General features: G+C 38.7%; 1 protein-coding gene across 6 annotated transcripts in view; it reads right to left on the bottom strand.

The window, feature by feature from the left end:
• The window catches only part of RBMS3 (RNA binding motif single stranded interacting protein 3), a 1,057,118-nt gene that overhangs the window by 47,580 nt on the left and 994,100 nt on the right, over positions 1-15,438 (bottom strand). For 5 of the 6 annotated variants that reach the window (XM_073003440.2, XM_073003439.2, XM_073003444.2 and 2 more), the window contains one exon: positions 11,192-11,302. The exons of the other annotated variant lie outside the window; for it this stretch is intronic. In XM_073003440.2, coding sequence (XP_072859541.2) covers positions 11,192-11,302 — 111 coding nt within the window. The remainder of the gene's footprint in view (positions 1-11,191; positions 11,303-15,438) is intronic. 6 annotated transcript variants of the gene reach the window in all.

Genomic DNA, 15,438 nt, shown 5'->3' with positions numbered 1-15,438 from the left:
TAGAACATACCTGTGCCTCCTTCACTTTTATTATAACAATGATTTCATGCATGGATTTTTGGTTTGTGACTACTACATTGTTTTGCACTGCAGAAAAAAGTGTCACACGGAATTCAAAGTGGGGAAAATAATCTTTTAAATTGCAACACACAGATGTAGACCCAAACCCAGACCCCACTCCACATCTCTACTGCAGTAGTAAAAAGCACTAATGTTCTCAAACTCTGGCATAACTTGAGCATTTTCCTAGAAACAAAAATGGATTAACATGCAGGGGGCTGATCACATCATGGGAAGGGTACAATTGCTAAAAATGTCCTATTTCTGTCCCACAGCTTTTCCCACTCCTGTGTCATCTCTCTCCTTTCGTGGAAGCCATGGGAGCCACCGTATAGAAGGAGATCTTCCATTACTGAAAACCTCCGCATATCAAGAACATCACCCAGCAATACCAGTTTTAGGTAAAGACTTCCTCCTTCTGTCCCTTGGCTTCTACATGATGACCACATGCGAGTCAGATAAGCCACAAGACAGCAGTAGGAGGTTTTTAGTCACTAAAAATCATCTGATGCCAAATATATCATCTTTTCAAAATTGAAAGCCAAACAATAGAATTTCAGCCATAATTTAATTGACACTTGGTTGATATGCAGATATTTGAAATCAATAAATAAAATATTATTCCAAGCTTTGGAATTACCCCTGAAAATCATCCCGACATTTTATTGGGATCATACTACCTCAATGCTGAAAGATTTGCATCGGTTGTCATCTTTTAGTTGGGCTAAATGCAATTGGTTCCAGCATAGTGCTTGCAGTGTGCAACCTTACCAGGTGATCCTGAAGGATACTGTGGTCAAAAGCTCCCAGAGGTCCCAAAAACATAATCCAATTTGCAGTCTAATAACTGCAATTTTTGTATAAATTCAGAATTTATAAAGCTAGCATATAATAGGAAACAAGGAATTAAAGAAGTATAGCTCATGTTGTTTCATGAGAACATCAGGTCTGCCCATTTCATTTTAGCATATTTCCTTGCCTAGATGAAGAATGACCATAGCTCAGCAGTAGCTCAGTAGCTTTGAATGCAAACATCCCAAATTTAACCCCTGACATCTCCAAGAAAGAAATGTGAAAGACCTTGGAGAAGCCACTGCCCATTAGGGTTAGATGCACTGGATTAGAGGAACCACTGGTTCGTAAAGCAGGCCCCTATATTCACAAGACCTCTAACTAGCCTGAAACAGATAATGATGCTGTTGTTGTTACATGCTGTTAAGTCAAAACTGAGTTTTCAAGACAAGTGAGATATTTTAGTAGTCGTTTTACCAGTTCTACTACACCATGGCTGAGTGGGGATTTGAACCCTGTTCTCCAGAGTCCTAGTCTGTCACTCTGTCCACTACACCACACTGGGAATCCATAGTGAGAATAGAAAGCTGGACTATACTATCCTTGTGGCCATTTCAGCCCTGTGCTTGTAGTTATAATTTCCAAGACTTATCTGAATACTTTTGGACTTTCACCATGCAATTACAGAAAGTGAAAATGCAGTGCATAATGCCAGTTCTTATTTATCCTTGCCTATCTTTTGTTTTTTCATCATTAATAGCATGTCTAGGTGGCTAAGGAGTGTGTCCTGCAGTTGCCTAGCAACTGTGATGTCTTGCTCCAACCCACTTTTCCAAGTACATACAGCATTTTTTTTTTGGCAGCTGTTGAACAACTGCAAAAAAGATTATTGGAGAAAAAGGACCACATCAGAGACCGTGTCTTCCTACTTTTTGGGGAGAATTCTTTATGAAGAAGAGATTACCTGATCTTCAAAAATCGCTCTTGCCTTTTCATATGATTTAGTCACTAGATGTTTCTTCTGGCACTGATGCTTCATTTTGCAATAGTACGATTCAAGGTGTGCTATTCATTGTGATAATCTATTGGATTTGCATTTTGATGCAAGCATATCCAATTTGCATCCCCCAACCAAAAACTAAAATTAAGTGCAATTGTGTTCAGAAACCTACTGTGTTCAGAAACCTACAATACACCCAAACTCATCCATTTAAAATATATAGAAAAATATGTATGTTAAGAAAAAGTATGCATATGCATGTGTATGTTAGGTGGAAGTTCTCATAGAATTGTGTTATGCACTGTGGGAGGAATATGAATATATTGTTATATATGCACTTTTTTTGAAACTGGTGAAGAAATTCTAATATTTCAAGAATAAATAATGCTGTGACATGAAGCCAATTCTGACTTACAGTAACTCTTTTCAGGGTTCTCTAGGTAGAGAGTACTCAGATGTAGTTTACCATTGCCTTCTTCTGGGAGTGTCCTGGGACTGCGCAGCTTGCCCAAGGCCACATAGGCTGACTTTTCTGGGATGGCCAGTGTGGAACTAAACTCCCAACCTCTGGCTCCACAGCCATATACCAAAGTCACTGAGTTATTTAGCCAGTGAATATTCAAAGAAATATGCCTGAGCATGTGCATAAAGTTTCATGCAAACCTTTTTAAAAAATACCCTTCACAAATGGATGTGTGTTGAATTTACCTGAAAAATCAAACGAACTGCCCCAAAATGAACTTGGCATATTTACTTACACTTAGGTACAACCTGCCTCAAAAGCAGCCAGTATATGAATGAGTCATATCAATCCGCAGTTTTAGAGGTGCAAGTTTTTTTATGTTTCACGTGCTAGCTTAATGCTTTCAGCTTTCTATGGCATGGCTGAAATGGGTGTTTCTAAGTTAGTCTATCAAAAACAAAACAAAAAAAGGTTTGCAAGACAGCGTTTTAGATAAGTACCATTTTGCAGTACATCACTAGCTTACCCCCATACTTATTGTTGCAGTCCAAGCCAAATTGCTAGCTAGGAAACCCTGAGGAGGGGAGTTGTGGCTGAAACATATGCTGCCTTGATTAACAAAATGATTTGTCAAAGGAAGAGAAAGTATGAAAGCATTTTAATAAAAGCACTTTGCATATTGCAAGCTTTCAAATTAATCTGGGACAGAATGTAGCGAGTACTAATGATGCAGAAGAGTACATTACTTTCAAGCTTGTTTGCTGAAAACATCTTGTTGAAAGGTAGCCAGCCAATGGTCTTTTATAGCACCCTCTTGTAGCTTTTTCAAGGACAACATTGGGAGTACTGTATGAGCATAGTATAAGTCCATTGTTCATGCCTTGTGTTCCCCATAAAATGTGATCCTGGTGAGATAATTAGTTAAGGTCTTTTTTTCCCCTTATCTTCCTGGAGCTATATGGATTGCAGTGCCCTGAAAAGATTCACCTCTTTTGTACTTCTGTAGCAGGACATTTGTGAATTTCATAGAAATTGGTTGCAAATAATTAAGCCTAAACCATTGATAAAGATTATACCCTGCTGAGATAAGATCCTTGGGGAAGGTTCTCTCAGTTTCTTATAGACATATTAAGAGGTAATACATTTTTATTAAGAAAGCTCCCAGTAGGTAAAAATCCTGAGATATTATTCCTGAAGTCCATAGCCATTTTTTTAAAAAAGCCAATTAAACTTTGTGATAGTTTTGGTTATTTTATGATGTTGAGTATTATTCCATGCTGCTTTTTTTATTGGTTAGCAGCTCTAAGCTGCTGATTAAGCTCTAGGTTCACTGGCATGGAAAGAAAGAACTCCAAGTTAAGGTAAAAAGCAGATTCTCAAGAGATCATATTCAATAGTGCTATTGCAGCTATTGAGAGACTCAAATGAAAGTTTGTATGTAACTTTCCATTGTCAGAAATGACAGACATAAGTTTCCTGATTAAACTCTATGTGAGTAGACAGTCAATGCCAATCAGAAATGTCAATGATCATCAGCAAAAATTGAATACAGTGGACCATGAAACTACATAATCTTCATTATGACCTTGAAATGCACAAGTTCAAAGCTAGCGGTTCTAAACATCTTGTATCTTGTGTCCCACTAAAAAGTATCTGAAACAACCTAAGTCCAACATGACAGAAACAAAAAGCCCACTTCTCCTGGGAAGAAGATTCATATGTTTACATGTATTCTGCTATTCTATTTATCTTTTGTAGTAAATTGGTAGACAAGAAAATCGGGGATTAGTAGAAACACAGAAAAAGTTGCAGACGGATTGGCAGGGATGCTGGCAAGTCTTTGGGTCTTAGTCCCAAGTCCAAGTCTTTGGTGCCAAATCACAAGCCCCAAGGCTAAACCCCTATTAAAAATAAGCTTTTTCCCCCTAGAAAAAAAGGGGGTGAGTAAAGTCCAAGTCATTGAAAAAAATGTTTTTGAGGTGAGTCACTGATGCGACTTACAGCGAATCCCACAACTTGAGTCCCTGTTCCTGTGGATTGTAAGGCAATAGTACCCCACATTTGCTGAAGGGTATGAGGATTGACAAGGCAGCAATCCCCTTCACAGATTGGAAAAAATAGAAAGGGAAAAACCAGAGATCTGTTAAAAAATTGGAGATATTAAAGGAACATTTTGTGCTAAGATGGACATGATAAAGGACAAAAATGGTAGGGACCTCACAGAAGCATAAGATATCAAGAAGAGGTGGCAAGAATACACAGAGGAATTCTACCAGAAAGATCTGGATGTCCTGGACAACCCAGATAGCGTGGTTGCTGACCTTGAGCCAGACATCCTGGAGAGTGAAGTCAAGTGGGCCTTAGAAAGCCTGGCTAACAACAAGGCCAGTGAAGGTGATGGCATTCCAGTGGAACTGTTTAAAATCTTAAAAGACAATGCTGTTAAGGTGCTTCACTCAATATGCCAGCACATTTGGAAAACTCAGCAGTGGCCAAAGGATTGGAAAAGATCAGTCTACATCCCAATCCCAAAGAAAGGCAGTGCCAAAGAATGCCCCAACTACCATACAATTGCACTTTCACAACCTAGCAAGGTTATGCTGAATATCATACCAGGTAGGCTTCAGCAGTATGTCGGCCGAGAACTCCCAGAAGCACAAGCTGGATTTTGAAGAGGCAGAGGAACTAGAGACCAAATTGCTAACATGCACTGGATTATGGAGAAAGCCAGAGAGTTCCAGAAAAACATATACTTCTGCTTCATTGACTATGCCAAAGCCTTTGACTGTGTGGACCACAACAAACTATGGCAAGTTCTTAAAGCAACGGGAGTGCCTGACCACCTTATCTATCTCCTGAGAAACCTATATGTGGAACAGGAAGCAACAGTTAGAACTGGATATGGAATAACTAATTGGTTCAAAATTGGGAAAAGAGTATGACAAAGCTGTATATTGTCCCCCTGCTTATTTAACAGATGCAAAATACATCATGCGGAAGGCTGGACTGGATGAATCCCAAGCCAGAATTAAGATTGCTGGAAGAAATATCAACAACCTCAGATATGCAGATGGTACTACTCTGATGGCAGAAAGTGAGGAGGAATTAAAGAACATTGTAATGAGGGTGAAAGAAGTCTGAAGGTCAACATCAAACAAACTAAGATCATAGCCATAGGTCCCGTCACATCCTGGCAAACAGAAAGGGAAGATACGGTGGCAGAGACAGATTTTACTTTCTTGGGCTTCATGATCACTGCAGATGGTGACCGCAGCCATAAAATTAAAAGACACCTGCTTCTTGGGAGGAAAGCAATGACAAACCTCGACAGCATCTTAAAAAGCAGAGACATCACTTTGCCAACAAAGGTCTGCATAGTCAAAGCTATGGTTTTTCCAGTAGTGATGTATGGAAGTGAGAGCTGGACCATAAAGAAGCATGATGGCCAGAGAACTGATGCTTTTGAATTGTGGTGCTGGAGGAGACTCTTGAGAGTCCCCTGGACTGCAAAGAGAACAAACCTGTCCATTTTGAAGGAAATCAATCCTGAGTGCTCACTGGAAGGACAGATCCTGAAGCTGAGGCTCCAATACTTTGGACATCTGATGAGAAGACACCCTGGAAAAGACCCTGATGTTGGGAAAGTGTGAAGGCAAGAGGAGAAGGGGACGACAGAGAACAAGATGGTTGGACAGTTTCACCGAAGCTACCAACATGAATTTGACCCAATTCTGTGAGGCAGTGGAAGACAGGAGGGCCTGGCGTGCTCTCGTCCATGGGGTCACGAAGAGTCGGACACAACCTAACAAGTAAACAACAACAACAATGATTGAGGAAGATTGTTGTCTTCACTATTATTATGGTAACTGTGTGTCCCACCTAGATTGCTTCTCTATTCTGCCAGTGATATGTATACCACTGTTTAATAACCTAAATAGCATTTTAAAAAGCCTATATAGCATGATGTGAAGTTTGTACATATCTGAACACATAACCCAATGTTATACATATACAGTATTTGAAACGAGATTCATTTTTTGCTGGTGTTTGTGGACAGTGTTTGGAAGCTCTCTGGCAACATGGTCACAGTGTAACTAAACATAAGCTAACACAAAGCATAAAGCTCCTTATAATCTGGGAAAAGTATACACCATCTGATATGCACCCTCAAATATAAACTGGCTTGAATTGACCTAATAGACTAAACGTACGTTACAGAATTTATCTAACAAACAACACAACCTGCAAGTCCTTGGAATATGTGAAAGATCACACTGTGTTCCTGAGAAGGTCACAAATTATCCATAGAACAGAACAGCTCATGTTACTTCAGCTCTTGTAAAATTTAAATAAAACATTTTAGCTGACAACATTATATTTGCGAGAGAGAACTGTTAAAAAATTATTGGCAGAACTGACTTTAAAAAAATCAGAATGTTCATACATCAAATTGCATGTAGGCATGTATGAAATGAAATGTTTATATGTATTATGCTATACTTTTCCTTACACAGGAAAAGAATCAGATGAGTTGAAGCACAGTTATTTACAAGTAAATTCTCTTTCAGCTGTACCTTAAATGGACAGCAGCAGAAGTGTTTGCTATAAATAATCACACCATGTTTAGAACATTTGACGAGAATTCAAGCTCTGTTCAGGTCTTAAGGTCTCTGGATTTGTCAGCACATAGCCCTGATTCCTCCACCTTCACTTTGTTCACATGGCCAATGGCAAGAATGAAGAGAAGGGTTCGGCTCACATGTAGCCTCTACAAGCAAGCACAACTCTCTGTTTCCCCTGCTTCTCATTTCTGTGTAGCGCCTAAATGCGAGATGAGCCTCTCCAGACCTACAGCTGCCCATTTGAGTAAAACAACCATGGGTGGGTTTAGATCCTCTCCTCTAAATCTATTGTTGAACTTAGAGGACATGTTATCTGAATAGGTTTCCATCAAGACAAGAACAACAGCTTATGGAGCTGGACGATAATACCCAGAACTGGTCAAGAATACAACTAATTAGATTCTGTCAACTTTAAGATCCACTTCAAGCAAAGTATGTGATAACTCAGCCACTGGCCATCTTTTACCACTGTAAAAGCTTGTTTGTTTGTTTGTTTTTTGGAAGGAAGACATCTAAGAAATTTTGCTGGTTTTATAAAAATTGTGTCCCCCCCCCCCCCGAAGGGTTCTTTAGATACTTTCTTCTCCTGTTTTTTATTTTACTTCCTAGACTGAGTGTATATTTTACTGTGAGCTGCCCAGAGTAGTGTTGTGGCACTAATGGGAGTGGTATAGTTAATTAAATAATAAAAACTAATAAAAAGAAATTCATGCAGGATTTCCCAAATCCAGTAACATTCTTCTTTGACCCCTATTTGGCTCAGGTTGATTTGGGAACACTGAGGTAACCCATGATTCTCTGTTCTCCTGTGGCGCTATTTAAGAAACAGACAGCTTTTAGGAATCATTGGCATCATGAAAAGAAAAGCACCATGTTTTTGACCTAGTTCAAAAGCACAAAATAATACTGCTATTAGCCTCATTATTACAAAGTACTGTACTGTTTTTGCTATTGCAGTAAGGATCGCAGGTTCAGTCATTCTAGAGCGTTATCTGTATAATAGAAACAGACAGTCATGCTGTTCATCATCCGTGAAGCGCAATGCTCCACAAGTGTTTGATCTTTCTGCTTATCCTTGCACGAACAGATATCACTATTTGAACAGATGGCACATCTGCTTGTGCAAAGAGATACTGGGCACATCCTACTGAGTGTAAAACACGTTAGACTCCATGCATTATAGTTCATCACACAAGCAATCTAACTGAAAGGGATTCTGGCCACAATATTTAAGGGCCAAATTATTTTTAAAAAACAAACAACAACCATGAGATGGAAATGTGGATTCCAATATCTTTAGTTTGTCCATTCTTTGCTTAAAATCCCCTATCATGAACCTGCCATTTGCCCCACCAAAGTTCTCCTAACCTCTTTTCCTCCTTTGACTTTATGTTATTGGTTCTTCAAATACATTGTTGGCTATAAAATCTGTATGACTTAGAATATTTAAGGAACAACAATCTTTCTGGTTATTCAACCTTCTAGTCTGCAGAATATTATTTGAATAAATTAACCATTTTATTGCTCTTCAGGTCCGTAAACTAATCATATGAAAGGGAGAGGACAAAGGAAGTGGAGGTGGGAATGGTTTCCTATTGCTTATGTTTTCCTAACACAAATCATTTAAAGAAATTTAAAAGATTACCAGAGCTACCAACAAATTTAACACTTCCTTCACAAAAAATATTAATACTTCTATATTACACCCAGCTGTTGCTTCACTCACTCATATACACTTTCTGGCTAAACATTAATGCCTACACAAAAAAAAAATCCAAGAGGGAAACTGATATTCAGTAAGAAATGCCTACTAAACCTTGAAATATATATTGTTTAAGCATGGTACAAATTGATACGTACGTTTAAATGTCTAAATTCTCCTACAAATATATCTCTCCAAACAAGAGAACCTTGAACTGCCTTTCGAATTTCCTATAACTTATATCACTATAAAATGTAAGGATATTAAAAAATCTGTTTCATGGTCTTTCAAAAGCAAAACAAGAAAAATATTAATATGTTTTAGAGGGAGAAAAGCAAGGACAGAAAATTATTCTAGTGTTGTCTTTTATTGGTGTCAGCTATTGTTGTATTGATCATTTCTTTCATCACATTTTATGAGTTTTTGAAACCAAACAATAAATACTTGATTGAAGAAATATATAAATTTTTGTTTTGCAAGTTACAGAAAAGTACATTGTAGATTAGAGCAATTTAGGGTGCACGTTATGCAGATAGAGCAACAGTAGAAGTTGTACTCCATAATATCCTAAGAGGCACCTTGCCCATTTGCTTTTCATTGCCAGCAATTCTTGTCTGAATGCTAACATAATACCTGCATCAAATTCTGAATCAAGGTAGACTGTGTAGTTATGTAATGGAAATCATCATTGAATTGAGATCCCTCGGAATTATATTTTTAATGAAAGCGAAGATGGTGTAAATACATGGTCCAAGACCTCCATTTACTTTGTGGAAATTTCCTCATATGGTTCCTTTTTTTCATCTTCTATAGAAGGAATGGAATATTATCTTGTATTCTTCTACTTTAGAAGACAGTTACTGAACAATTACAAAAAAAAAAGTCAAGTGTCATAAGGATACCTGTACATTTCTTCAAACAACAGCTTCTGGGGCTGATTTTAATCAAGCACATAATATAGTTTATCTCCAGGACCATAGTGGAGATTTATGTGAGGTTGGCTGCTTTTGGGGTGTGGGTAAATCTTGAGAAGTCATTAACAGAGATATCCAATGTCACATGTATTAATGTTTAAATGTACTCATTCTATGCTTTATTTCACATTACTCTGCAATCATGATAAAAATATAAAGTATAAAGATAAAGTAATTAAGAAAATGCATGATTATTTGTTAGAAATCAAAATGCAAGACGAGATAGTCAAAGAATGTATGATTAGGTGGGCACAAAATATAGGACATATTGATCAATGGTTGCAAATATGGCAAAATAATATAATGCTCACAAAATTGGTTAATTTCAAGGAGAACATATACAGTGGTGCCCCGCATAGCCATGATAATCCATTCCGGAAAAATCATTGCTATGTGGATTCGTCGCTATGCAGAACAAAAAAGTCCATAGGAATGCATTAAAACACGTTTAATGCGTTCCTATGGGCAAAAAACTCACTGTTATGCGAAAATCCTCCATATGGCTGCCATTTTCGCTGCCCGGTAAGTGAGGAATGGGCGCGAAAACACTGCGGGAGGCCATTTTTTACCCAGTGGCCATTTTGGAACTGCTGATCAGCTGTTCTAAAAACATCGCTATGCGAAAATCGGTAAGCAAAACAGCTTACCGATCATCGCAAAGCGATGTTTTACCATTTAAAACATCGCAATGCGATCACAAAAACGATCACAAAAAACATCGCTATGCAGATTCATCGTTTAACAGGGCGCCCGTTATGCGGGGCACCACTGTATAAGATGTTTTACAGGTGGCATATGACTCTGGAAAAATTATCAAAGATTTATACAGATGTGTCAAATGTTTGTTGGAAGTGTGAAGCACATGAGGGAAGTTTTTACCATATGTGGTGGACTTGCAGAGTAGCGAAACAATTTTGGATAGGTGTACATTGTTACAAAAAATATTGCTTTGTAAGGTTCCACCAACCCCAGAACTGTTCCTCCTGAGTATTATACCAGACAATATAGGCAAGACAAAGAACTACTTAGTTATATATATAGTCACCGCAGCCAGAATTCTTTATGCCAGGAATTGGAAGAAATCAGTGATACCGAAACAAGAGGAACTTATTGAGAAGATACGGGAAGTGGCAGAAATGGATATCTTATCAGAAGTGTTGAAAGACTGCCCAATACAAAAGGCAACTGAATGATGGGATTTCTTTTATAAATGGCTTGAGTCACCAGATAGTGCTTGAATAACATAGATTAAAACTAGGATGTAAATGTAAGTTAAAACCTGGAGGGCAATCAAATAGAAGAAAAGCGGAAAGTTGAGTTGATATTGCAACATGAATAGATGGGATGTCAGTACATTTTGTGTTCTCCTCCCCCTCCCTTTTTCTTCCCTCATATCACCCTTTACCTTCTGTACCCCTTACCTTATCCCAAGTTGTTAATAAAAAAAATTGATACCGGAAAAGGTATTAGCTATGGCATGCTAATGAATGGATTAACTACATAAAAACTGTGAGAAACTAGAAAGAAATAAAGAATTATCTGAAAGACAGACTTGAGAAGTATGCTGTTTCAGCTTACCGTTCCTGTTGTGCCCAAGGAAAGGTGATTCATCTGTTGTGTCAGGGGGCCCATCATACTTGCCGGCTGCATGGACATTGTGTGATCCATTGTCGGTGTTAACACAGCACCCTGTAAGCACACATAACTTGCATCACAATGTTTAATTTAATTACATATTTTAAAGATTGAAATGAATGTCTGAAAGCAAAATTAAAAAAAATACTTCAGACACCAGTGTCAGGGTGACAGCAAAATATATCATCCAACTCATTTAGCAGATGGTTTGGGGGGGAAGCAAAGGATAGTAATTTGTCCGTAATTTAGCCTATTACCATTATTTATTAACAGAAGGAATATTTGGGTTTTGTCAAAACATTTCATCTAAGTGAACCTGACTAATATAGAAAATAGATGTGGGAAAAATACAACCTGTGCCACCTAAATCCCCATAGCATCCCCCCCCAAAAAAAAACCCTCTTTGGCAGGAAAGTGGTCAACTGTACTCGCAGATGTTCCTAGAGGGCTGCACTAAGCCATTTATAGACTAAGGGGGTGGGGAAGGGCCTTTCATCAGTTAGATAGAGCTATTTTTAGAACCCCAAAGAGACCAGTGAAGCCCATCTTAATGACTTATTGGATACTGCAGGGAAAGTGAAAATGGCCCCCAGAGCTGGTAGGTTTCCCATCCTAATATAAGCTTATGTTTAGAAGTAGGCTTAAGATATTAACACAACTAAAGCAAGACAACAAAAGGACACCCCGCCTCATTTTTTTTGTCCACATACAGAAGCTGGAGGTGAGAGAAGAGCCTCCTTTTGAAACCAAAATGCAGCAGTTGCTTTCTGATGGTATGGGTTGATGCTACTGTAATCCTTATAAGACTATTACATGCCTTTGCCCAATACGTCATATTTGGCTTCCTATTACTGTCAAATAGATGCATGTTAATAGATGAGCATCAAAGCAAGACAAATGCTTCTTCTTTAACATTTAGAAGAGTCTATATTAAAAAATTTCATTCCCTGCAATATTACATATGTTTCCCCCCCCACACACACACACACAGTTATTTTCATATCAACACTCATTTTCTGAATGGTACAAGACAGCGTGCCAATCAGTATACTTATCTAGGCGCCAGGATGAATCTCCATCTTTGGCACTTTATAACTTACTGAAGGTAACCCACTTGTTACAAGTTAATGGTAGAACAAGGCTGGCTTCAGCTTTAGTCATATTTAGAGTAGATCCACTAAAATCAATAGGACTTAAATTAAGTCTGTAAAATCAAGCACTGTTCACAAGAAGCACCACCAATATTTGGATTTAAAATTTTCTGACTACTTATAATCACTGTTTTCACTAAATGGTCATGTGGAATTAGTAGATTCTTCCTGGTGGGTAATGCCATCTCTTTACCTAATCCCCTTTGCTCAACGCATCTGATTATTCAGCTGCAAATGTTCCTCAGGGAACATGATCAAGCCTCAGCCTTTTTCACTGTGAATACGCCTTCTGCCTAGATAGAGGCACAGCTGAGCTAAAAGTAGTTAAGACCCCAGCATCTGTCCACGCCTACGAGGTAGTCCCCACCCTGCTTTCCTACATGGCCGTACACTTCAGTCCTGGGGAGGCCTTGGAATCTCTTGCTCAGTCCAGTATATTAGGTAAGTTCAACAATCCCAGGAGGCCTCCTGCTCTCTGTCTTACTGTGCCAGGAGACAAGCTATAATGGGCAATGAGAACATTAATTAAGTTCTACTTCCAATCCCACTAAAAGTATTGGAAAATCTTTCCTCTCAAATCTTTTAATGCCCAGAAAGCTTCTTGAGTATGGTAAGGCTACAGATGATGCTTCCTCTCTTGACCCTGCAATAATCCCCCATCCCAGAAAGGTACTGGTGTAAGACATGGGTCAAATGATGCACAGAACCTCCTTGTGCTCATTCATAAGCTTGAACAGAATGGAGGGAGGCATTCTGTTCTTTCTGACTGCTATTTTCCTACCAAGAATTAATGCAATTCTCAATATAGGGTCTGAACACTCTTTAGTTCATACATTCAATGTGTGCAAAGCGTGTACATAGTCTCTGCAAAGACAGTGTACAGCATATGGTGATAAAGAACTATACTGGATTGTATTAAAACACACATAAAATACAGTGGTGCCTCGCTTAATGAGCGCCTCGCTGAGGGATGAAATCGCTTAACGAGGGGCTCTGGGCCATCGCTGGAGCATTCGCTCAGCGATGGCCCCTATGGCGTTTTTCGCTTTGCGATATTCGCTAAGCGATTCGCTTAGCGAATATCGCATAACGAAGCGGGGGAGAACAGCTGATCGGCAGTTCCAAAATGGCCGCCGGAAGGTCCGCGCCGCTTACCGAGGGCGCGAAAATGGCGGCACTATGGAGGAACATCGCTTAATGGTGAGTTTTAAAGCCATAGGAACGCATTGAACTTCGTTTCTATGGCTTTTTAAATTCCGTTTAGCGATGTTTCGCTATAGCGAAGGTTAATCTGGAATGGATTAACCTCGCTATGCGAGGCACCACTGTACATCAATTGTCTCATAGCAGTCATGGGAAGTCGTGAATATCTTTAACAAGTCTATGGCAGGACAGAGAAAGAATTTCATGCACTCATATCAGTTCTACACCAAAGAGCAGAAAGTCAGTGACACACAGACCACTCTATCCTACAGTTCTTTATCACTAGAAATATAATAGTGCTAATAGCCCTAGTGAATCTTCATCATCCTTAGAACTGCAGAGCTGAAAGGGCCCCTGTGGAACAGCTCTTGTCAAGGAGGCATCATGGAGAATTGAACTCCCATCTTCTGGCTCTGCAGCCAGATATCTAAACCACTGAGCCAATCAGCAGTTCATGCATGAACCTGCTTTGTCAGGATGAGGGGAAAGGATCTAGAGACATGTCTTGGTTCATTTTCTGCAAAGATCTGAAAACATAATTGTCCTTGCTGCCCACAGAGAGCTGAAGACCTAAACACCGTATGTCTATTTTGTGCTTGTTGAAATTTCCACTGGATTAGAATCACAATATTAAGCCTCCCCCCACAAGACACTTACACATTTGGCACAACCTTACAACAATGGAACAATGCTCTGCTAGTGATGCATCAAGGCTCAAAAATCTGACATGATTTTAAAACATCTCCAGCCTTATTCCAGGCTCCAAACCTATTTATTACAAGGCCTATTATCAATTTTGCATTGATCAAGTATTTTTGCCCTTTTTCCATTTCCTGTCAATTGCGCATTGACTCTCAAGCACAAATGTTTTATGTGCAATCTCTTAAAAGTTTAAGGCCTGTTAAATAAACACTTGTTTCAAGTAACTCTTCTTTCCCCCGTATGATGATCATTATTATTTTTATATGACTTCTCAACTGTACATATCCCAAAATAGTTTATAAGATCAGGAAAAACACCACAGTCACCACCACCACCAAAAACATAGTCATGTAAGCCATGAGAAAGCTTCAAATAGTGCATGCTTGGGGAAAATCTAAGGTAAAAAGGTATCAAGGTAAACAGATCTTATGCAGAAGTTATAATACTACCTTAGAAAAAACTACAATTAAAGCATTTTTTTATATGTTGTACTCTGACTCTAGGACACACAGACACACAGAGAGATTCTTCCTAGATTTTCCCTTATTCTCTAATAGCCACATTGTTTTCAAAATGCTTTAAGAATTCACAAAACTTTACACCTTTCATGCAGTAAACTGTTACATGCAACTGATCAACTAAAGGTCTGTGTGGTTCCAAGAAATATATGTCAGTGATGGCAGAAACAATTAATTTTAAAGGTTCCCATGGATAGTGAGATGTCTCACTTTCCTGATATTTTTACTGCAAAAGAATAGTTGAAAACTTGGTTTGATTACAGATGTGACAGATGGCTGACTACAGGCAGAACATAAATTCTGGAGACAGCTCATCAAGGTAGCAGCAAAGGATGCTGCATGACTGAATATTGCAAAGCCAAACCAGTGATGTGGTGGTACAGCTGAAATAATGGCTCCTGCAGTACCACTGCATATACATCCACCATTTCTTTTTATTTTTTTATTTTTTATTTACAATATTTTTTAGCCGCACCATTGCCAGTGGCTTCTTCAGCACTACTTTTTATTCATTTCATACATTGTCAGCAACAATGTCTAAGAACTACAAGAGTAGGTACATCATTGTGCTATGACCCCTAGAGCCTTCATTTGCCATTTGGAATAACGAGGAGCA

Source organism: Pogona vitticeps, chromosome 6, assembly GCF_051106095.1.
Source record: "Pogona vitticeps strain Pit_001003342236 chromosome 6, PviZW2.1, whole genome shotgun sequence".
Lineage (NCBI taxonomy): Eukaryota > Metazoa > Chordata > Lepidosauria > Squamata > Agamidae > Pogona > Pogona vitticeps.
This window is presented reverse-complemented; position numbering and strand designations above follow the sequence as displayed.